This window comes from Aphelocoma coerulescens, chromosome 4, assembly GCF_041296385.1.
Source record: "Aphelocoma coerulescens isolate FSJ_1873_10779 chromosome 4, UR_Acoe_1.0, whole genome shotgun sequence".
NCBI lineage: Eukaryota > Metazoa > Chordata > Aves > Passeriformes > Corvidae > Aphelocoma > Aphelocoma coerulescens.
This window is the reverse complement of record NC_091017.1, coordinates 68,664,973-68,690,155: the sequence shown is the minus strand read 5'-3', so window position 1 is coordinate 68,690,155 and position 25,183 is coordinate 68,664,973. Positions and strand designations below refer to the sequence as shown.

The following is a 25,183-nucleotide window of genomic DNA, read 5'->3' as shown; positions in this document are numbered from 1 at the left end:
GGAGCTTGTTGAAGCTACAGATTTAGAGCTCAATTCCCTTAGAATCTCATTTCTGAAACTGCAGCAGAATCATAAATATAAAAAATGTTGTTTAGGAAAATGTAATACAATATGAATAATGATAGTGACAGCTTAGCAACAAAATGCCAAAGGGAAATAATTCTGCATCCTCAACAAAATATCTCCTTTGGGAAATCTATTTCTGGGACGAAGTTTTCAAGCAGACACAAAAAAATCTGCAGGAATTCAAACTCAGCAGTTGCCACGTGCCCCATAAACAGTATTTTGCCTTGATTAACAATGTGGAGGGGCTGGGAGGTGGTGCATGTGTGTGTCACATCAGTAAAAGTCTTAAAATTTGCAGTTGGATAGTAAGTTCTGAGAAAGGCATCTGATACCAGTGAAAACCCACAATGTCCTACTGAAAACCTACTGAAAAAGGGTTAAAGCAAAATCTCAGAAAGCAAACAATGGGAAAAGAAAATTGGCAGTGGAAGAGACATTAGAAGGAGAATAGCTGGCAAATACACCAAAAAATACCAGAAGTCTCATTAATTTTATGTAAAAATTGTATGTGTATGAAGTATTACCACATTCATGAGCTTTATGAAATTCAGGTTCTTCTAATGCATCTGTAGGAAAGAAAAAATCATGTTAGCTATAGTGTCTTGATTATTTTTCAGTTTTAAATCTCCTAAAATTAGGCTATATTTAGTTGATAATTCTTTATGTCAGAAGAACTTAAGATGTCCCAGAAATTTGGAAGAAAATAAATATTCTAAGTTTGACCCAAAACTAACAGGGACTTACCCTCCTGCTGACACAATTCACTGCTTCTACATGACTATCATCATGCAGCTACCTCTGCTCAGTAAGGTGGGGAACATATCAGAGTCAGAATTAAAGCCAACCTGTCCTACATGAGGGTGGCATTTCTGCTGCATTAAAATGCAAGTGGGCAGCAAAGATGATCATTCTCCAACCAGCTCATAAAATGAGATAACAAGGAGCCCTTAATATTTTTAGTGTCACTCCCAGGGTAATGGGGAGGGGGTGGGAAGGGAAATTATTTAGGGTTGCTTGTGTAGATAAGTGCCAGACTTTTGTGGCCATTCCAATAGCAGGTGGGTGAAAAAATATCAGTCTGATTTTAAGAGATTGCTCTTAATTCTGTAGACATTATAACTACAGATCTGGCTTTACATTTAAACACTGCACATCTGTAGAGCATTTAAGAATTACTATTTTGTGTAGCAGATATTTGTCAAGGTATTTCAGCTGTCATGCTGCATTTCAGGAATATTTTCACCATCTTTCATACACTTGATGCAACAGAAGTGGTACTGAGGGTATGAAGGATATATACAAAAGCAGAGGCTCACAGACCTATTTAAGCTGATGGAAAGCTACTTTGCTAGCCTTTGAGAATGACCTCTCACTGACTGTTTACTTCTGGATCCCCTTTTTATAAATGCTTTCCTGACTTTGGTGGATGAAAGCCACAGATGTTTACAGTAGTTGTAACTTAATTCTCTGAATATCTAATCAGGGAAGTGGTTATAAGTAAATACTTCTCAGTAGATTAATGTAGAAGGAAGGAATTGAAAATCCATTTACTCAGATCATACAACAAAGTATTAAGTGAATACTGAAAATGCTTCCTCTGGATAAGTTATGTGGATCAATTGAGCTGTTCAAGAGAAAAGTGGTAAAGATGGTACTATGAGCTGGGGAGGACATAAAAGAAGGTGGTACTTAAAAAGATTAGGGAGGAGATGTGGTGAAAAATGCACAACAGCAAAAATAGCAGTACATCCATTAAGCCCATGGCACTGCTTTAGTACCTTAGAGGTTTGAGCTTTTGTTCCCAGGTTTTTCATTTGAGTGCAGGAGGTGAGATGGGGAGGCATTTTGCACACTGCCAGGGCAGGTCTGACATGCCTTAGTTATTGCTCACACATACACACAGATCTGCAGAATTAAACCAACACACCCAACTCAAACCTACACACTGGCTCCTACAAACTGGAGCCTACAGGCCTGGCTCTCAGGATGGCACTAATGGAGATAAAACTTTGTTAGACATTTGACAAGCACCTGCATCATCAACAGCCTGTGGTGGAGTAAGAAGTTGCTACCTCTGTTCAGTTCAGCAAGACTATTGCATTACTCTGCCTTACAGTAAGTCTATAAAGGTGAAACCCCAGTTATCCCAATTGCTTATGCAAAGCACAGAGAAATAACATCTCTATCAGAAATTATGTTTATATGAATAGATTTTGCTATTTTTCTATACCTTTGAAAATTAAATCAAACATGAAGAGGTGTGTGTTTGCATTAGCTGTCAATAATTATTATGCTGTGCTACTTTCCCAAGATGGAAATCCAGCAGTGTTTGGGTGAACATACTGCCTTTTACAATGCAACCATGTGAAATTATAATTCAGTCATGTAAAAGCTTGCAGATCTGTTCAGCTCAGAGTTTTTAAAAGCCTGCTGTTTAAATTCACTCAGGAAAAAAAAAAAAAAAGGACAAAAGAAGATTTGCAAATGCTTTTCTGGGAAAAGTCTTGAAACAGCAGAAAAATAACAAAGATAATATAAAGAATTTTTACATGCCATATCAAAGATCCAATTGAATACCACAGTATTTCAAAATAGGTGCAAATTATGGAATCTCATTGAAAAAATATTATATTAGGGATATAGGAACTACACATGTATATTGTGCAGTGAAAAGGAGTAGAACTCATACTTACCTATTCTGTACACAGAGCAAACATCTGTGATGGAGGTTTGTTTCAACAAATGTACTACTTCTTCCAAATTTTTTTCTTTTGAAAAAAAAGATAGCTCTTCTGCTTCAAGAAAATCCAGATCTTGTTGTCTAGCAAGGAAAGGAATAACTTTGAAGATGCCTGAAAGCAGATTTGGCTTAAGGAGCTCACTGCATCAGTCAAATATGAACCTGTTGGAGAAACTAACACAATCTTTACATTATAGGTTGTGTTGTGTTCAAAATTATTTTCAGTCAATTTATAAAATTTGCATATAAACTGATAGCAAACATGCTTACAGCTGACAGTTTCTGCCATATCAGAGTAAGTTTTCTGTCAGTGTCATGGTATAGCATTTTATAAGAGTATTTATTAGAAGCACAAGTCTTGAAGGACTTTATGGTATTGATTTTCTAATATAAGCCTAAGGTTACATATTAAATGGACCTGCAAGCAGTATTGAAGAACTCCTTTTTTCAGCATGCAAACAGTTCAGGCATATTAATAAGAGCAGCCTATTTACATGGTGCCAATGCATGATGAAATGCACCCTTTTTAGAGGTTTCAGTCTCCATTATTAGCAACTATTTGCAGAGGTCCTATTAGAGGCAAGTTAAGGTTTATAACTGAGGGTACTAGGAAAAAAACCAGAACTTGGATGCTTTAACATAGATCTTGGGAGAGCAAGAGAGTCTTCTCCAAGGGTAAAGCTGCTTGGATCTTGTGAGACAAAGCATAGAAATTAAACCAATATAATAACTCCAGAAACCTCTTTGTCCAGGAAGAAACTCGGCTACAGACTAATAGTATTTTGCAACATTTAAGCAGACTTCATATTCCGAATCCTTTGCAGTTTTGACTGATACAAGCGATGACAATTCACATTAAAACAACAACAAAACCCCAAAACAAAAACCCAAACAAAAACCAACCAACCAAGATCCCCAAACAAAAAACCAAAAAAACAACAAAAAAACCCCAACCAAACAAACAAAAAACCAAAAAAACCCCAAACCCCGCAAAAATCCCAAAACATATTAAAAAAACCCAAAAAACCCCCACACCCTGAATTTAATATTCAGCATTTTAAAGCTTAAGAGACTAGGTTCTTTTTGTTTATGAGCTATATATATCACTCACTTATTTCTAGATAAGTCCAGTTTAACATGACTTGTCTTTACAAAACCCACTTGGTCAGTAAGCACATGTTTTCCAAGAAACCATTCCATGCATTCAATGAAGTAGCCAATGATCTCAATTTTGTCCCCTTCCTGAAAACTCAGCTCTTCCGACACAATACTTTCATAATTCATCACAGCGAGACAGGATCCCACTGCTGTGTAATAAGGAGATAATATTTGCAGATAAAGCAATTTAACAATAGAAACACACTTAATAGAATAGCAACTCAGCAGAATATATTTAGCAAAAGACGTTCCTGGAACATGTGAGTTGAATATCTGCTGTGACAAGATTTAAAGCATCCAAACCTCATTGGTTTGATGATTAGAATTGTAAAGAGCATTAAAATCCTCATTTCCCAGCCTTTAGAAAGCAAAGCCTAGAATGTTTTCACAATTCTAGCAAATTCCATCACGGAGAAGCAAAAAGAAATGGTTTAAGTCCTTACTTTCCCTCTTAAAAAGGGCTCTGAACTTGGGCCAGAGTAAAACACTTGAACCAGTTTTGAACCAGTTGAAACAATCCCTATGGGATAAATAAGGCTATATATCAGTCAGTACAGTATTAAAACTGACATCATAGAAGAAAATAAGCCATATTTGCTCTCTAACATCAAACCTTCTGTGTAAGTTTTATTTCTCTGGCAGTATGAGATAAAGCAGTACACACGTGAAAGATCCACAATCACATGTTGCATTTTCTTATTTGAAAGATTGTCATCACAACTACAGAGGCATCCTCAACTCCATTACTCTGTACTACCTTGTGTAGCATTTAGGAGGAAAAAGGGAAAGGCAAGACTTTAGAATTTGACTCTTTAGAGCTTAACCTTAGACAAATTTATACTCCCACTAATTTTACTGCAAACTAATTTTGAAAGCTGTTTTCCCATTCTAATAAAATGGAAAAAATTATTGAACCCTTTAGAGTCTGTTCTAGCAATAGCATAGAGTAAGTTTAAGGTTATTCTAACATTGATGTTTAAATGGAGTTTCTTACCAACTTTTCTGATGGATTTAGATTCATTTTTAAATGAAAAATCAACAGGATTAGGATACCCTTTAAGAAACCATCTGAAAGCAGAAAAAGAAGTTAGTGTACAGAACACTTCAGTAAATGTTGTGACAATAAAAATGATATTTAAAATGCATATGAAAACTGATTAATCCCTCCCACAATTAGTTTTCAATTTTGGCACTGTTCATACACCTCAGACACAGTTATGTCTTGATTAATATTACGAGTAAAAGTTTTTCTGATCTGCTATTTCAGGAAAACAAACTGAACTGAGAAAGTCATGCTATTTGACCTTACCACAGGTCAACAGAAAAAAAAACAAAAAACCTCCTAGTTTTAAGTACTAAGAGTACTAAGAGCACCAAGAACTAACGATTTTCTGGTGATTCCTGAAGTGAGTCTTTTGATATAATTTTGGTTGTGAGCTTGGACATGAACTTGAGAAACTACATTGAGAAGGTGGATGGGTCCTGTCAATAATGTTCACTAAAAACATAGCTAGCCTGCTATGAACAACATTTATAAGCATCTCATCTGTTACTACCCATATTTCCAAGCATCCTGAAAATTAAAAATTTTTACTTTGTGCTACTCTAAAAATGTTAATAGATTTTATGTCAGACTCAGGAAAAGAAAAAACAATACATAACTCACAAGATGGCAAACCAACTCTAAATGAAGCTCTGCAGGTATCTGGATTAATTTCAGTTGTGTGAAAGGAATTAGAGTGTATTTTTATGAGTGTCAGTTAAGATGGATGTTCCATAACAGGTTACCCTGTAGAGGCATCTCGAAGCAGAACGTGTGCATATGTGAATCAGATGCATAAGAAATAGGAAGGGAAAGTCAGGTACCTACTGATGGAAAGGCTCCAAAGGCTCCAGAGAAGCATTAGACAACATGGACATGTCACTATCCACAGATGCACCTGTTACATCTTCAGTAAAAGCCCCAGTCTCAAAAAAAGTTATTTCATTGTCTGTAACCATCATCTTTCTTATCATATTGTCAGGACATAAAACAAAAAAAGATCCTAAAACAAAAGCAGTTAAGCCGATGTCATTTTACGTAATGTTTTAGTGTCATATAAGCTCTAAACTGGCTTCAAGAGCATTAGCAATTTTCATTTAGAAATTGAAAATCCATATTTTTCAAGAATTTTCTTGCCAATTGTCATATATTCATATATGAATAGGTCTATTTTTTTTGTCTAGTGTCATATTTTTCTGTCTAGTGTCTCTTTCAGTAAAAAAAGCTGCAGAGATGAGGTCTTAAATGAAACACAGAGCCCTCTGCTGCAATTCTGCATACTCCTATTGCAGCAATAAATGATCCATCTATCCTGTCATCCTGTCTCTGGCAGTACAAGAAGGTTATGCTGTTTAGGAGAAGCACATGAGCCTGGCCACTATTTATAATCCTTCTCCTGCACATCTCCAGCATCTGCAGTAATATTAAGCAAGTTGGAATGTACATCACTCGCTAATCCTTTTGGTATCCATTTATGCACCAGCTGCACATGAATTTCTTCAATCCCTTCATGATCTCACTGAATCTAATCTGTATTTGTTCTTTTCTCTTTACAATGTGCATTTGGAGTGAGTAAATTTAAACTTCAACTTAAGTATTTGCATAGGTCTTAATATCTGATTTGGAGGTTTTAAAGAAAGGTGCTTCCCCGAACTTAGCCTTGGCATGTACAGCCTTACTTACCTTCCTGTACTAGCAGACTTCTGTACATCAAATTTAATGATTTTTCATTTATACAGACTTCAATGCCTGTGTCTTCCTCCTCTTGGGAATATAGCCAGAAAGAGTGATCTAGGAATAAATTCTCCATGCAATGGTTTATAAAACCTAGGGAAAAGAAAATCCAATTTGCTTTCTTTGCAATTTTACAGTATTACACAAAAATATAAACTTTCAGAGAGTTAGAGAATGCTCCATTAATACTTAATGCAGAGTGTATAAATCACAAAATGGGGTTCAACAAGGTCCCAGAAATTGTGTGCAATTGAATACAAAATACCATACTGAACTGTTGTACGGTGAAACAACTTTACCCAGTGAGTGGTAGGTTAGAAACTTCCATATTTCTTCAAAAGTTTTAAATGTCACCACTATTAGATCTTGATCACTGTGAATAGACAGGAGTCTGGCAGAAAGCTCCTAAAAATCAAAACCAATACTTTAATTACAATCATACGAGACTTAAGCACAATTTCTCCTTAGGTAACACTTAGGCTAAAATACTATGCATTAAGAAGGATTAAAAAAATTCCAGGATTTTATCTGTATGAGATACCTATTCTTTAACATACAGGGAGCCAAGTTTTAACCTTTTTTATTAGCAACTGTTTCAGCAGTTTCAGTGAGGTTAATTTACAGAGGAAATAAAGACTGCACTGAGACTAAAAGTTTGTCTAGCTCAGAAATGTCTATGTATAGCCATATGTATAATCATATAGTCAGCTGTATATATATAGGCCAGCATATCTGAAGAATATCCTCCACACAGAGTGGTTTACAGCTTGGGAACTGCCTTTGCCAGATGTGTGGGCATTAATATTAAATAGTGGAAAGGAGCTAGTTTGGTTTTTTTTTTTTTTACTTGAAATTTCTCACTTGATCACTGTAAATTTTTTGGTTCTACAACCTCCTGGTGTAGATTACCCTCAGAGCTCTGTACACACACAAAAATGCAGCTCCTGTGATGCAACTTTGAACCTGCTTCCTGCTATTGTCAGTCTTTATCCAGAAGAGATATTGAAGTTATTTCCAAGTTCACCATTTTTTGGTTAAAAAAATATACTGATATACTACTTTTCTATTTTTAAAGATGCAGTAAGATCTTTTTATCCTCATTTGTACTGGTTTACATTGCTAGAATAGCATTAAATTACACTTTTTAGCAAAGATAAGCAATGATCACACTAAGTTGTAATGATGGATTTTAAGTAATTCCAGAAATGCTAAAAGGAACAACTACATAAACCTGCACATAAGTGGAAAAAACCCCCACATTTTGGTGGATTCTAGACAGAGAGGGGTAATATACAGCCTGGTTGCACTCCAGTTTGTAGCTTAAAAACAGGGCTCTCTCCAATGATGCTGGCTGTTGCCTTTCAGGGAAATACAAAGAACTGTGGTAATTTATGAGACAAGTACCTGAATCACAATCTCAGAGAATAAATCAAATATAAAGCTAACAGGTGTGGGAACCCAGACTGCAGAGAATATTTCTCTGCCCATTTTGAAGAATTTTACCCCCCTGAACAACACTGTTTTTGACCTCCATCCTTGGAAAAAATTGCCTCCTCTTAGAGAAGAACTAAAAACTACATTGGTGTAAATTAGGTAATAGACTACTATGTAAGATTGTCACAGGGTGAAAAATTTAGAGGTTTTGGGTTTGTTAATGTAGTAAATAGATAAAAGCAAAAAACATCAAAATGGAGGATTGTTGTTGTTCTCCAAACCTTCTTCTTCTTCTACTACTACTCCATACTCTGCAGTAAAAGTAGTTTGGGATGACGGGACAAAGAATTCTACAGTTCCTGGCTGTGTTACCAAATAATTGGTAGAAAAGTAAAAATAATATACCTTTTTGGTAACCATTGGTTGATTTACCTTTAAAAAGGCTGTGAAATCTTGATAATTTGGCTTTCTCCTGCATTCTCTGCTTTGTGCTATGTCTGGATCACACTAGAGACTCTTTCTCTGATAAGACTTAATAAACAACTGTCTAGAAGCAGCGAAGGCTGAGAGTCCCATTTGTTTCTCAAACTCCTGGCAAGGACTTTAAAGATCTCTCCCACGAGGAGGGGCATAGTTCTGGCAGGATCAGTGTCAAACAGGTATAATGCTACTGTATCATTTCCCAGCATTGTACCCTTGCTTCCATCGCATCAAAATTGAAATGCAGCTTGAAACAACAGAAGGACTGATCAAGAAACTGATTCTAACTCAAGGCAGCAGGGAGAAAATTGTCCCTCAAACTTTTTCTCTAATCTGAGTAAGTGGAGCTGATCCACTGTTTATGAGTGTTACAGCACAATTTAAAAATATCTCTGAATTATTTCTGTTTAACTTCCACATTTTCAATTCACACAATCTGAACACATAAAAATATAGAAGTCCAACCTAGGCTTCTTCAGCAGGCACATCTCATCACTGCTTTGATCTTCTGCATGCACCTTTCTACACTAGATTACATATTAATGAGAGCCTAAAATCTATTAATAAATTGCCAACACATGCTAAAGTATGTCAGCCTCAGGGGCTTCATGCACTGCTGAATATCAAAACAACATTGTAAGGAAACTTATCATTATCAGTCTTGTTTCCTTCAAAGTCTTTTCCAGTCTGTTTCTAACAAGGCCACAGATCTAGTCTATTTGTTTGCTCCTTTCCTTTGCCTCCTGATCCCATCATCCTTCCCCCATTTCCCTCTGAACACAATCCAGAGCAGAGCAGGAGGAGTACAGACTGTTTGCACAGCCACAAAGTCAGCAGCCTGGTGGTGGGGTGGTCACAACACATGAAAGGACAATGGTGTAGAAAAATACGTGTCCAAGGCAGTCAAAGCCATCACTAATTAAGATTTCAGTACTTTGGGTTGCCAGTGAAGGAGGCTGGAACCCATGGCACAGACGAAAAAAAAAAAAGGAGACATCAGAGGTCAAATGATATAATTCTGGTTTGGTTTTTTTTTTTTTTCAGGAGGGAGGAAAAGACTAACCTCTATTCAAAACAAATCTCACTGGCTGTAGAGGACAGGTTTCCCATATACAAACAAATTAAAAATGGTAATAAAATTTGGACAACACTTGTATGTTATTTAAAGTTATGGCCATTTAGCCCTAGGAAGTCCATTATTTAGGCTGTTCTCCTTCAGACTTCCTCTTTGGCTTAGCAGTGAGCTTCCCAGGAAATCAGCATGCCAAATGACTCCAGGTGTCTAGAAACTGAAGTGATGAGTCAATACAAGGGAAAATTAAAATAAATCAAAACCCATTATTTATTTTGATGTAAATCAAAGCAGAAAATATTTAAAATAAACCCCATTCAATGTCTTATTAAGCTGGGTTTATTTCTTTTACATCAATTTGATGTTCCAGTCTTTCTCAATGATTCAGTATTTCTAAAGTCCCAAAATGTTTTTGGGCCCCAGGAAACTGGTCACTCAAATTCAAGGACCCAGCATGTAGATGCAAATAGGACCCAAATATCTTGCAGCAAATTTATTTCAGCAGCACAGGGTGCATTATCTGAATAAATAAACCAATTTCCACAGAACTGACTTACACTGAAAACTGTCACCACCTCCTTGCTGTCATTTTCCAGAAGACGGAGCTGCCCTCTGAGCTGTCTTTGGAGCCTGGAATCAGGATAGCCACTCTTTCTTTTTACCATTGTTAACTTCAAGGAGATATCTGGAGGAAGATATCCATTTTCAGTACTATAATATTTGTGAACCAGCTTTGGAGAACCAGAAAATCCCTCAAAATCATAGAATACACATTAAGTTCTATTTTTTCAGCTTCATAGAGAGGCATACAGAAGATTGATCTACTGCATGTTTCTTTTACATTTTTATTATCCTGTAGACATAGGAGCCTAGCATGAAACAATTTTGGGAGACAACTGATAATTATGGATGGAAAAGAAAAAAAAAAAGAATAAAAAAAAAAGCAGATTGGTAATTTGTCAAATTAGACAGCTCTGGGCATTGCAAACATGCCCAGATTTCCAAATATTCCATGCATATTCAAAATCAAAGCAAATAGATACTGGCATCACAAAAAAAAAAACAAACCCTGGACAACAAACCCCACAGATAGTTCAGCATGCTACAACCCTTCATACTAATCAAATTCATAGCTATCTGACATGTCACCCCCAACGCTTCAGAAGGCTTTTATAAATTGAATATTGTAAAAGTTGTTTCTCAACTGACCTGGCTGAGCAGTGCCAATCAAGTTAAACAGCCCAACTAAAAGCTCACTTACATTATTTTCCCAGCACATCTGAAAGCAGCTGGATACCTATTCCCAAGCTCTTGGCATCTGTTTATGAGAAGCTTTTACTGCAGCTAATGGTACAGCTCCAGCCAGCTTCTCTCAGATAAAGAGGATCTTTGATAAACCTGCTTCATTCTGCATTAATTCATTAATTTGGCTCAATAACAGTAAATCATAAGTTTATGATTAAGTGCCCAGATGGGCACATATAAACCAATAATACCCAGTCAGGAAGAATTCCAATTGCAAAGTATGTAAATAGGTCACACTTCCAGAAATATGGGACTGTTGTGTGTACTAAAATATTCCACTTCCTCTGAGTTTCACATTTTAATCCGGTAAAATAGATGTTTTTCACATTCTAGTCTAATATGCTGTATCTTGATCTGTTTTCAGAGGGCTTCCTATGCATGTTCCCAGGAGTTTTACCATGACTTGCACCTAAATTACTCATTACTTTAAGGTCAAGAAGGGTGGCTCAGAAGTATAAACCTGTGTTACTGAATTACAAGACCTCTCTCTCTAAGCTGTGGTCATATAATCAATTGTTAGTAGAAAGAACACAAACTGGAGTCTCTGAATGTTGTTCAGATCACTGCTAGGGAACAGAATTATTGACCTTTTCATTTTATCTAAAAATATGAAACATACTGGCACAAGAGATGACTATTACTTAAAAATTTATATGTTCATTTTACATAATCAGATTGGTTCTGAGGTAAATACATAACAGTAGACACACAATCTTTTATAGAGAGTTAATGTTACAGAAATAATAATTACATTGAATTAAAACAGAAATATAGCTGCTTCTGTCAAAACCTCCCTATAATAATGCCTTATAGAGATGAAATATGGTTTCAAACCCCATTATAACCTCCTGTCTGCTTCTGTGAGCCCTGACCCATACCCCCAGCTACAAAGAAGCCAAATTCTGTACAAAGCAGGACAATCACGTACATAAAGCACAAATAATTTAACCAGAAATAACCATAGGCCTGGGGAAGACTCTCTGCCACTGATGTGATTTGTCAGGTCAGAGAGCAGGGAACAGCTCAGTGTTGGTTTTGATGGCAGGAAAAGGGAAATGTGCCGGGACCCTCAAATGCACAGAGCCTGCCATGAGCCCTCCAGAGGTGAAGCCTACTGAACCCACTTCCTGCAGAACTGCACTCAGTTGACACATCACTGAAAATACAGCATTAAAAACAATAAAAACAGATACTTGGAAAGGTCACAACCTTTAACAAATAAGACATTTGAAGGATTGAAATGTATATGAAAAATAAGTGATGAATTTTACTTGCTTCTCTTTTTTTTTTTCTTAGCCATTACAATATAGTACATAAATTATTTCTGGCTTTTATAGCAGTTGCTCCCACTTTTTATGAGAAATTCTCAAGAAATCTTATGTACAAGTTGGTCACTTCACAGCTGCCATGAAATACATTATAAACTTTACAGGAGTGATGACTGCAAATATTGACATAATTGTCTCAATTTAAAAAAGAAAAGTAAGCAATGAGAAAAGCAGTATATTATAAAAATAGGATGGGAAAAAATGTCTTACCAGTTGGAAAATTCTCTGCCTGACTGGGAAGGGTCCTTGAACACACATTCATGCATTTTTCACTTGGAGAACACTCTACTGCAATAAATGAAAAGAACAGTTATGTGCCTTTTCTGAGTCATATAAATCACACTGAAAAAAGCCCAAAAAAATACTCCATGCTTTCAAAGCATTTAATGCAGCAGATAATTACTAAGAGAAAATAACTATTTTCTCCCCTTCCTGCTATACAATCCCCAAATCCCACAAAAAGTACCTACAGAACATTTCTTTCCTCCTGGGCTGGAGGGGGAAGTTAAACCTTGATTTCATCACTTTGATGTGAAATTTCAAGATGATGGAGAATTGGTAGAAAGACAGGTTCTCAGGAAACAGAATTCTCATTTGAGAGGGAGCAAGGGTCAGACTTCATTTTCTCTTCCCTTGCACCTCTACTAAAAATGGCCCCCACTAATGCTTCAGTGGTATAAACTGCTGTGCCTTGTACCAAATCATGGTGAAAATAAAAAAAAAAAGTAACCCCTCTCTTTATTTGTTACATGTGTAATACTTGGGAGGGGGTACTGAAAAATCAAGTTATTTGAAGTTTCAGAAAAATAACAAATAAGGTATGTTTTATATTAATAGTAATCTGCTTTTTTCTTTTAGCCCATATTTCTTCCTGTCCTTTTGGGAATGATATCTTTTCATGCTGATAAAACACCCACTGCAACCACTTCCATTTTCTCAAGGCTCCCTGGGCAAATACCAGTGAAGATAAGGCTTCATATTTCTAGGAGTAAAAGTGGGAGAACTAGATCTTTCATTTTTAGAAGAAAATTTCTGAGGCAATTTTCATGTATCCCAAGACATTATCCTATGAAGCTCTGCTTTTAAGAAAAAAACCCTGCAATATAGCAGGGCATGGTATTTTCCAAGTTTTTTGCATGTTCCCTCAAGTCCATCTATGAATGTTACATAAACAAAGTCATGCAAATAAATAAGGATACATAAAACAGAGTTTTCCCACCTCCCAAAGAAAGGAATCAAGCAGTAAAAACTTTGTCTTTAAGGTTTATTTCTAGCATATATTCAAATTAGAAATTGAAATCCCCAAACACTTTAGTTTTGTAGGGTTTTGGCTGGGTGTTTGACAGAAGCACTGGGGTTGGGGTTTTATTGTTTTCTTGACATGGACTATATGATGTTTGTTTTTAAATAGAAATTTGATAGTAAGCTCACTGCAGCGCAGGCTGACTGTGTTTAGGAAACATTCTAAATTTAAGTTCCCCAGAGCTTATGGGAACATACTTGACTGTAGTTCTGCTTTTTCTGGTTTTAGACAGGATTACAAACACAGAAGTTGTCAAAACTTTGACAACATGTTATCAATCACTTTGATAATCACTTAGTAGTTGACAAGGACAATAAATTAGCATGTGTTTTTGATATAGGAACTTGCCATCACTATTATTTTGATATTACCAGCTATAACTTTCCTTGAAAAGTAGTTATCAAGACATTAACATCCATTTCTGTGACTTTTAGGAAAAGGCAAAGGCTATGAGCTAGCATTTTAATTACTTAGAGTTTAATTTAAAATAATAGTTTGTTGTTAAATTTGAGTAAAAGGATAAGAGTTACTATAAATACATTTTAAATATATTTAAACTGCTTAAAGAACTATAAGTAGGTTCAAAAATTAATATGAACTCCTACTTAGTGGAATGGCTTGCATACTTCCTGGAAAGCTAAAAAGCAACTTTATACTGCCCTGGGATGCTTGTACCTGGTCTTTGATGTCAGAAGTGTTTCAGTTGTGAACAGAAAGACATTGTGCAGGTCACAGGACATGTACTTTTAAATAAAATAGTTTTTGTCCATGACTGAAGTATTTTCATGTCCAGAAAGCTCTTGAGCCTAGTGTAAAGTAAGAGCCTGGACAAAGCCACCTTCCTATGTCCCTCCACCCAAAAGGTACCTCTGACTTGCATGACTTTACTGCATGAAGTACATTTTCATTTGTAAAAAGATATTACTACACCTCTGATAAAAAAAAAGGAACAAAAAATATTAAAATAGAAACATGCAATTTAACTTGGCTTATGAACCTTACAGATATAGCAAAAAGTGCTAGACAAAGAACTTATATTTCAGTACTCTGGCTCTTGTGTTCTAGCAATTTTCATCTCCTTTTATCTTACTAAAAGATAATCCATTTGTCTGCCCTAAGTGGACTTCAGTGTAGATTGTTCAGTAGTCCAATCTATGCAGTGTTTCTATGGACGAAAAATAGCTGCTTGTTGTATTGCAAGAAAAGCCCATCTGGATTCTGTGAAAAACACATGACAGTTCTCAGCCTATGCACCATTTTAAGAACAGTAATTCAGGCACAAAGAGAAGCTGGGAGCAGAGGCACCAGGATGCACTGTTTGAGGTCTTACCCATTTGTTCTTGCAATGTGTCCATCCCGACTCCATCCCTGACTGTGCTGATGGCAGCACGGCTCTCCACAGGTTTGCAGTCACACCTGCACATTCCCTGCTCTGCTTCTTCCCTCCCCAAGTTCTTGTCTTGCTCTCCCTCCAGAGCAGGAATGATGGTGTTAGTGCTGAGCATGGATGTGCCACCTGCCCCTGCCAAACTCTCCATAATTTGAAGTTCCTCACAGTGATGCAATTAACACATCATCAGCAACCTGGAGGAGAAGAAAAAAAAAAAAATCAATATTTTATTTTTAAAAAGCATCAGAAAAGATGAACACATTCAAGAGCTGTCCCTCTCCTGCAGGAGTTATTTTTAATTGTAATATGGATTAAAGAATTTGCTATAGGCTTCTTTCAGAGGAACTGTTGTATAACACCAAATTTATCCCAGAAAAAGCTCCTGCAATGAGGTGGCATCACTGCCTTAGCAACAAAGCAATAGACTTGGCTAACAGAAACAATCCAAGGCCTGAAGTGAAATTATCCATTCTTGGCCAGCTATAAAGCAGAGCCTCCAAGGGATAACATCATTCACATTAACAGAGGAATTGCAGGGGAAAAACATCATTTTCTAAAGGTGACAAGAATGGAATGAGTACTGCATGCTGAATTCAGCAAAGAAGGTTTATATAAATTCAGCTAAAAAATGAATCCTCCACAGGAACCCACCGTGCAGGAAGAGTGGCATGCAAGGATCCAAGTATTACTTTGCAGCAAAGCAGAAAAATTAAGCTCTACTGAAGCTAGAGGCTGAGTCTGGCAGCAAGACCCCATTTGGCATGATCAGGAAGAAGGAATAGAAATGGAAGTAGAGCACAAATAGTTGCAAGCTTCACTGCTCCCTCCAGTCACTGAGGTGAGACATCCTGCAATCCCACTTCTTGGGCATAAGCTACTTCAGCGTCAGAAAGATGCAGCCAGACCACCAGCCAAAGCATCCACAAAGGACATGCCTCACAGAGCCAGCACATGCCCACTGATATTGACACCCTTTTCCTCAGTGGGCTTTCACATGTTTCTGAGGGATTCCTCAAAGCCACAGGATAGATTTTGCTTTAGTCCTGTCATTTGGATTTAATCTGAATTCCTCTGTGTTTACTCCGGCCATACTCATTCACGAGCTATATTCATGATGAGTATGCAAGCTTGCAATCTTCATGCAATTTCATCTCTCATTTGTTTTCCAGCAGAAACTGGTTAAATCTGAAGCTGTATATGAAAGATGTACTTCTGCTCTGCTAAAGCCTCAGACTAGTCCCTGGTCACCTAGTATCCTCTTATCATCTGTCTTTAGTCTGGTCAAGAAATGTCTTGCTTCTCCGTTTACCATGCAGTGGGCTGCCCCAAAGCACATGGTTCTGGCTTTTTTCTTCACAATCCTGCCTTCCAACACTTCTTGCCCTCCAAGCTTCACATCATAGATCTGTAAACCTGAGAAAACCAAGTACCAATGTGAACAGCACAACAGCTGCCAGCAGCCTGCCAGGGTGGGTAGGAGGTACATAGAACAAGGCAGGATCTGCCTGCACAACTTTCATACTCTTTTACAGTCATTGAAACCTTTACCCCTAATGAGAATTTCTTGAAAAAACAGTAAACTGTATACAGACAGAGGCAAGTTAAGCAATTATAGAAAATTAATGAGGTATAGTTACAGGTTGCATGACCAGCTCAGAGAATTAAATCATAACCCTATCTACCACAAGTTAATGAAGTATGAAGAAATCTAGGCTGGATTTTGCTTTAATGTTTTCATTGCCTTATTTTGCCATTTATTCAAAAGTGCCTATCAGAGCTCTGAGGCTGATTTTCAAAAGATGCTTTTGGTGCTGCATCACAGTTCTCCATATAAAACTATGTGTAAAAATTCATATATACACCTATGAAACACAGGTTAACTCAAACACAAGTAATTTTTATGCCTTCTCTCACGAAAGAACATTTTCACTAACATGTCTGGTTGACACTGAAAAACTGCCTATCAGACTTGATGACATAGTTATAAATGACTAAAAATACAGGCCTACCAGAGGCCATATCACTTAGCCAGGCATCTGTTTTTCCATCTATATAATCTGATCTTTTCCTTGAAGTAATGACAGTACCTGACACCATCCTTTTCATTACTGTACCAGGATTATATGTAATGCATTCCAACTTTCACACTTAAAAATTCAATACTTTTCTGCATATATTTTGTAAATATTAGTATCTCCTATTGAAAAAGGTGTAGATATTTTGGTATTGATGATAATTTAATTCCAAAGGTGGTTGTTTAAATTACATTGTTCTATGAATCCAAAGCCAGTTGTTATTTTTAACTCAGGATTACCCTTAATCCCAGAAATGAAATTCAATGTTCAGATTAATTTTTCCATAAGCTTCTATCCACATGCAAAAATATCATCCTGCACAAAATTTAGGAAAACAAATATACTCTGACTTGAATTATTAGAATTCAGTTGAATTGGAGATGAGATACTGATAAATTTTTCATGTCTTCTTCATCATTTTATGCTGGTAAGGGTAACATAAATTCAGGTCTGTGATTGAACTTAGAAAGCTTGGGGCTGATAGAGCAAGTAGGACATCTGAACAAATCAAAATGGATATAATCTGTTTAAGAAGATTCAGCCATATTATCCCATAGCCTAAACCAAGGGGAAAAAATCAGAATGAGTGAAAGAAAAGCAAAACAGGTACATTCTTATGTATGTTTTCTCTTGGTTCTTCCAAGATGCACAGAAGAAAACCTCAAATCTCAAACATTTTTATGTTCATTTTTATGTTATTTTCAGTCATGTTCTCCTCTACAGATTCCTCTTGCATTTTCAATGTTTGCCTTAGCTACCAAATGTGACTTTGTGTAAGTACTGAGAACAAGATAGTAAACTTTCCAATAGCTAGGCCCCTTGTCTACCTAGGCCTTTTGAATGTTTATCTGGCATCTAAATGTATCCTAAGTAACACAAATTGGGTCCTAAATGGCAAAGATTTCATAGAAGCTTACATCTCTGTACTTTTATTATTTGCCTTTAACTATCATGTAAGTACCCCAAGAAGTAAAACTCTAACACATAAGCAGTACTACAGTATAATTATCCTATTTATTATGCTGGTACTTTCTCAATTATTAAACTGTTCCAGCACAAATTAAAGCAAATTTAATGGTAGAAAACCAGAGAAAATCTTTAGAGAAAAGCTTTAGAGAATATTGAACTGCAGTGCCTGAGTCACTCTCATTATTAGAGATTTTTTCATAAACCTATAATGCTAGTAAGTATCATGGTAAGTTAGCAACTAACTATTTGTTGATAGCAACAAATACAAGATTAAGATCCTCAAAATTAAAGATGTCTTACTCACCATGAAAAGTTTGTCTTCTCTAACTAGTTCTTACAATCTACATTTATGTGTAGATTATGTGTACTGACTAAGCATTTTATTTTTCATTTAGGTAAAATTATTTTTCTCATGCTCTTTGAGGCTCGACCAAAAAAATCCTATTTGGTGCAGGATGTTGGCCATAAAACTTAATGATCTTCCTGTTTTTCTGAACCCAGAGCCAACCTCTACTCAAAATAAAAGCCATGCAGGCAGTATGTGGCACTCCCCACTGCTCAGGGGGGGCTCATTTTCTGAGGCAGCAGAGAGAGTGAGAGGCAGACACTGGACAGCTCAACACCTTGAGCGCTGCTGGGTGCACTGGTGTCCTCCCTCCCTGTGGCCCGGGCTCTCTGGACACTGGGAGTGTGTCCAATGGCTCTGTGTGCTGCCCCACATCCCTGTCCAGGCTTGTGAGGCTCAAAAGGTCACTGCACCTTCCCTGTTCCTTCTCAGGGCACAGCAGGCAGGAACAGCTGTTGAACATCAGGTAGAAATGAGACACTTTTTCCTTCTGGAAGTTAAATAGAATAATTCCTTTATCCTGCTTTTCTGTGTGTAGCTGCTTCCCTTTTACTGAGTGTTTCCAAAGCCCAGCTAAGCAGAAAAAAACCATATAGCTTGAGATTTTCCATGTAGGCTGAGGGTTGTTTTTTCTCCCCTGCCTTTTGCTATTATTTCAAGAGGTGTAGTGGATGACACAAACACTCTCTCTCACCAATGCATTCTCATTTAAAGGGTGTTGAAGAAGAAAACCAATAACATTTACTGAACCAGATTCTCTCTCCCTCTAAAGGTATATTTCTAGGACCCAGTATATAAAAATGGGCCTTATTCAAACTAATTTCCTAAAACCTGTATGCAATACAATATTTCTTTCATTCATCATCTTCCCTCTAGGAGCCTCAGGACAATGTTCTAATGACTTACTAAAGACTAGTCTTGCAACTATACTGTCCTAAGTGATTCTAGGTCAGTTCCCCAAACTGATACTAGAGTAGTTATTTTATCCCTTCTTCCCAGTTTCAATCAACATTTCACATTTTAGGTATTAGGCTACAAACATCTTAAAGCCAAGATCATTATAAACTTTATCCTCAGAGAGTAAATCACAGTCCTGATCTCTATGAAATTCAGTCACAGGCATGAATATAAGAGGAAAAAGAAATCCGTATTAGGCTCTGTAGAGGCAACACTTAATTTTTATGTATTACACAGAAAGGTAAAGCAAATCTATAATCATGGTAAACAAACTTAGGAACCTAAGTACTTTCCAAAAATGGAAGATTGACTCCTTTATCACTGAAGTAACTTTAGGTTAGTCAGCAATTCTCAGCAGTGTTGCAAGCAGTATCATTGTCCACAACTGGTCTACAAACAAAAAAGCCCCAGCAAGCTTCAGAGATGCAATATACTCCCTTAAAAGCTTTAACCCACTGCTATGATTAAGTTTCTTTATGTCTCAGTAGCCCCAAAATATATTTTCCATCCTCAACACAGCTCTGAAAGCACCGTAAGTCCAAAATTTCTAAGTTTAGATATGGAAAATTGGAGACAAAAATCCAGTCTCATAACTGCTTAAAAATAAGCATAAACTCTAGGGGTGCTTTAAAACAAAAACCATATCACTGTTAGAAAACTATAAAAGGCATCTGTGAATCTCAGTACTTCATTCTGAGAGCTAGATGTGACAGAATTTGGCCTGTGGCAGCTAATGCAGAGGAATAAAGTAGGAGCTGTTGCTACTGAATAGCAGCTCAGCTCACACAACACTACCTAGAAGAGGGAAACAGAGCAGCACAGAAAATCCCAGCAGGTTCTCATAACTGTGACAGATCACATTTACACATATTTTACAGTCATTTCATTATGCACACACCAAAGAACAGAACAATACCGAAATTAGCCTTGTTTAGCTGGCTGCAATTCTAACACACTGACAATAAACCTACAACTGTTGAATACCAGCCACAGGTACCTTAAATAGAGCAAAAGAGGGAGATGTAGATGTAGAGCACAGGACTTCTCCTACCTTTTCCAGGTCTGATCCACTATAACATGCTGGAAAAGAGCTGGCAGATCCCTGCCTTCCTCAGCTCTGATCAAAACTGGCTCCAGCACAGCTCTTCCTGTTTGACCTTCTTATCTTTCCTGTTGATTGCACAGCCTGGCTTGGATGTGGCAAGTACAAAAAGTTGTCTATTAACCAATACTGTTAATTCCAAGACTTCTATAGTTTGTTGTTTTTGTTCTTGGTTTTTTTTTAAAGAAAGAAACATTCCTGAGCATGGAGTTCAGCTACTAAAGTTCATTATGCAAAGCAGAAATGTATCAAGTGTGCTGGAAGGTTCATTCACCCACTCTAGCTTTTCAAAGCAATAATTCATTGTGGCATTTTGCATTGGTGGCTAAAGGGCTCCGAGGGACACATCCAGGCCATTGTGTTCAAAAAGCATTGTTCAGAAAAAAGTAACAAACAGTCCTCCAGATATAGTATAGGGCTTTGTCACCCCTTTGCTTTTCATTGCAAAATTAGATTTCTTGTTATCATTTCAGCTGCCAAAAACACTGATGAAAAATCGTTTGACAAAAAATTTACACTAATATGCTCAGGTTTAAATTGCAGAAGTGTGTTATTTAGGAGATCTATCACGCACTATGAAGCATTAAATATCAGTTTGGGGAGTTGAACAAGACTGCTGTGGAATGCACACAGAGTTTATCTTCTGTGTAACACGACTGATCCACGTGCCATATCCTAAATGACCCACAAAACCGGTGGGGTTTCAGGTGATGGGCTGTCCCCACTGCACTGCTGCCCTCCTACAGCTCTTGCCAGCAGGAGTACCAACCAGAGCCTTCAGATACCTTTTAGACCTTAGTTATGACTCCTGCCAATCCATCTCAAGGAACATGTACTTCAGGGTTGTTTTTAAACATTAGAAATTAGGTATTAATTATAAACCATACTCTCATTTACCTTACTTCATTCCATCACACCATGTAAACGTGAATTATAAATGCTACTTCACACTGATCAGCCAATCTGCTCCTGCAGCATGCTTGAGAACTCTCCATCTTCCCAGAAATTATGGTGTTGGAAGGTACTCAAGTGATTGTGTAAATCACAACCAACCAATCATCCCAGAGGGAATTAATTTGATATTGTGTTATAATGCAGTACACAAAACATACCACTTCAGGAGTAATTACTTTATGAAGTAACTATGCCAACAGCATGAAATACCACATTTCTCTCACCACTCTACTAATTTTCCATGAGTTTCATAAATGTCTAAGTCTTTTCATTACATTTATTTTTTATATATATATATTTAAAGATAATATTTAGTTACATTTTATAACATCATTTCTTCACTGGTATTCCTCTTTTTTTTATGTGATTCCAAGTTTTGAAAAAACCACCGAAGAGTCATCTAAGCCTATATTTTTCCCAATGGACAACAATCTTTCAGTCTCTATTTCTGGGTCCCAATCATTGTAGAATCTACCGCTGGTTGGTATGTCCCTAAAATCTCAAAAGATACAACTAATTTTTATTTTAGAGCACTGAAATTAGGAGAGCTGCAACTCACTTCAATAAACATGTAACAAAATAGCACCAGCTGAACTCCGGGCTCTTTAACTCCGTTTTCCATACCTGCTTAGGATCATAAAATAGTTTGGATTGTGAGGGACCTTTAAAAGTCATCTAATCCAACTCCTCCCTGCAATCCTCAACTAGACCAGAAATCTTCAGCTTCCTCTAGGATTTTACTCTGAAGTAATGCTCCATAGTATTTCATCACACCACACCCAGAACTTCAACTCTTGGTGGTGTATTGGGACATGTAGTTTAGGCAGAAACAAGGAAATTTTCAGCTTTAAGGTAATGACAACAAAAATTGGCCCTGGATCTCCTGTTGTCTTATTGGAACAGTACTAATCTGCATTACAAAAATCTAAGTGAATAACCTTATTGGATAGCTGCACTCATGAAATAATTCAAGAGACCAATATATTGCAGCAAACAGGAAAAAAACAGAGGTAGCACAGATTGGTTTCCATATTAGTAATCACATCCCTTATACTACATTTTAATTACTATGAATCGTGCTACCTCTTTCAGGTTTCCTTTTGCTAAAAATAGGCTTCTGAGTCGTTTCTTCTAGTCAATTCTTTAACCAATAAAATTACATGAAGACTTAATGGCCCTGTTTATGTTTGGTTGTCCTCGATCTCTTCAGAATTACTAAAAGAAGCTGACAGGAGGCTGGGGAGGACACTGGGTGTGGATACAAGACACTTCCTCTAATTGTCGCTCTCAGGCACTGCTTTTCATCATCCTGTTTGTCTGCCCTTCTGCAGCTGCATGTTTGTCTAACCATTTTTCACTTCAGCAGCTCGTTTTAGGGAAAACAACACATTTAATATAAAGGCTGACTTATACCTTCCCGTGTAACTATTATTCCATCACAGCTGGGGAAACGCCTATGAAGGAACAGTCCACTGCCACAGGGACTAACTGTAACTTGCAAAAATATTGAAGCATGACTCATTTGATTATTCATTGGTAACTGATAGAAATACCAGTTTTAGGTGAGACAGGGTCTTTCTACACATTTTACTAAATTCCTGTCTGATCTCTTTCATCCCAAGTCCAATAAACGTTAACAAGCTTATTTCTTCTAGCTGGAACCAATCATAAAAAGATCCTCTTTGTTCCATGTTTTGCTGAAATTAGCATTCTCCACTATTTACACCTAGCACAACAAGTTTGAAATCACACAAGATACTGACTGCTTTATTGGCTAAATTGGTCTCTATTGGTTCCTCTTTCATCTAGTCATTGAGGTACACCCACTTAAAAAGAAATGTAATGTAATACAATCTGTACTGCAAAGTTCACAAAGAAATACCAATTGAGCCCCTAGATGTGAAAAACATTCAGCTTGAAGTCCTAACTCACAGAAGTAACATTTTAGCAAACTTACCCAATTATATTAATTCTAGCCAGATTATCAGCATGCATGGATATTAGTTCTGTTATTTTCATATGATTACACACAACTTCCACAGAAATAGGTTCAACCATATGTTTCCTTTTGATTAGCATGTTATCTCTCCACAGCAACTGCATACAGAACTAGCTGAAGTGCTTTCTTCTGGTCTCCTGACATCTTTGCATTTGTTTGCTCGAAACCCAGATAGCTTTACTTCCCCACAGGTCTTGAAAAAACAGCACCCCAGCTCCATGGCTGGGTTCAGAAAGGAAAAACAGAAAACATGAAAAGAAAAACGTACTGCCATCCATCTGTACGGAAATGCTGTCGCCTTGGAGTCTGCAGGAAAATGCTGAGTCAAAACATCCAGCTGTTACACCACTTCTCAGTTCCTAAGCTCTTTACACAGCCCACTACATAATGGCTAAGTTTGCTGACAATTACCAAATGCTAATAATAGATGTTACTGAGCTTGTTGTTCCCGAGAACAAGCAAGACCATGGTACCCACCGGGCAGAGCTTCCTCCCAAGCTTAGCAGCTTCCAAGAGCCAAAGAGCCCCTTTTAGCTGCAGACCAAAAAGCCAACATGCTCCTACCAAGGAAGCCCATATTCAAATCTCAGCAGGCAAAAAGGGATCCAGTCATGACTGGATTCACAATTCCATCCCAGCCATGACATGGATCATAGGCCTTCCCACAGCAGAGAAAGAGAAAGCTTCTAGAAGAGTCTCATTAGCTCAGAATAAAAACTGCAGTTATCACTTACCACTCAGAATCACTAATACTTAGATTAATCATTTCATTCCTGTACTTTCTGACTCAGCAGGATTTATTTTCTGCCCCACACAGATAACAGCCTCCCCAAATCAAGCACAAACTTTGGACTTCCATACAGCAGAGAAAGCTTTTATTTCTCAATCACCCAAACCAAATACACTGAGACAGTTTGTATTCACGAGCTTCAGCAAAGGAAATGAGCTTTCCCTATTCTTCTTTCATCTTGCAAGTGGAATTAAATTCCTCTTATCTACTGGAATTAACAACACACTTGGCAAATAGAGCCTCTAAAATACCCAAGTATCAAGAAATTAGAAAATATGTGTTGACATGGAAACAATAATTCTGTTCCTCTCCAAACCACCAACTATTAAAAGGAGAAAAATAAAATCTATATTCCACACTTAAGCTCCCACAGAACATCTTTTTTTAAAAAAAAAAAATCTTTTTTTTTTTTTACCCTTGGCAGGCTAAATCCCCACCTTTTGCTGCATTGTAGGGGAATTAAAGGAAAACTAGGTACTTCCTTTTATAATTAGGTGAACTGATTTTTAATTAAAGGTTAACAATTTTCAGCTGTTTCTAGTTTGCAGGTAAAAATAAGAGTTTATTCTTAAGGAAATCTTCTTATAGGTAGCCAGGAAATAATTATGTAATCATATATTGAGTAGAGATTATGTATTATGTTGTTCAAATAGATTTGCTACCTCTTTTCCTTCAGAGGACTCTTTTTACAGCGTCACATGCCCATCAAGGTCGGAAGAGACCTTCAAGAATATCCAGTCCCACGTTAAACATTTAGAAAAGGGCACCACTCAAGGTTTTTTCCCGGAATGAGATTTCTCACTGAGGTTGTCACAGCTTTTCTGCTGTCTTTTAAAGCAGAGAAAACTATGTCAGTATATCTAAAACTGTTTATTCTGAGGAGTGGAGTAGAAAGCCACCGCTCCTTGGTCTTAAAAAAGAAGGGGGAGGAGCAGAAGC

At 37.1% G+C, this 25,183-nt stretch overlaps 1 protein-coding gene across 5 annotated transcripts in view; it reads right to left on the bottom strand.

Moving 5' to 3' along the window:
• Window positions 1-24,701, bottom strand: part of SH3TC1 (SH3 domain and tetratricopeptide repeats 1) — a 33,496-nt gene extending 8,795 nt beyond the window's left edge. For 2 of the 5 annotated variants that reach the window (XM_069014527.1, XM_069014531.1), the window contains exons 1-11: window positions 20,451-20,527; window positions 14,993-15,246; window positions 12,570-12,647; window positions 10,284-10,411; window positions 7,040-7,145; window positions 6,690-6,833; window positions 5,835-6,009; window positions 4,959-5,032; window positions 3,918-4,113; window positions 2,760-2,887; window positions 591-632 (exon numbers count right to left, since the gene is read on the bottom strand). In XM_069014527.1, coding sequence (XP_068870628.1) covers window positions 591-632; window positions 2,760-2,887; window positions 3,918-4,113; window positions 4,959-5,032; window positions 5,835-6,009; window positions 6,690-6,833; window positions 7,040-7,145; window positions 10,284-10,411; window positions 12,570-12,647; window positions 14,993-15,200 — 1,279 coding nt within the window. In that variant the 5' untranslated portion in view covers window positions 15,201-15,246; window positions 20,451-20,527. Of the gene's footprint in view, window positions 1-590; window positions 633-2,759; window positions 2,888-3,917; window positions 4,114-4,958; window positions 5,033-5,834; window positions 6,010-6,689; window positions 6,834-7,039; window positions 7,146-10,283; window positions 10,412-12,569; window positions 12,648-14,992; window positions 15,247-20,450; window positions 20,528-24,681 lie in introns of those variants that run through there. The other 3 variants (XM_069014528.1, XM_069014530.1, XM_069014529.1) reach the window with 3 other exon arrangements.
• Window positions 24,702-25,183: the final 482 nt, after the last annotated feature.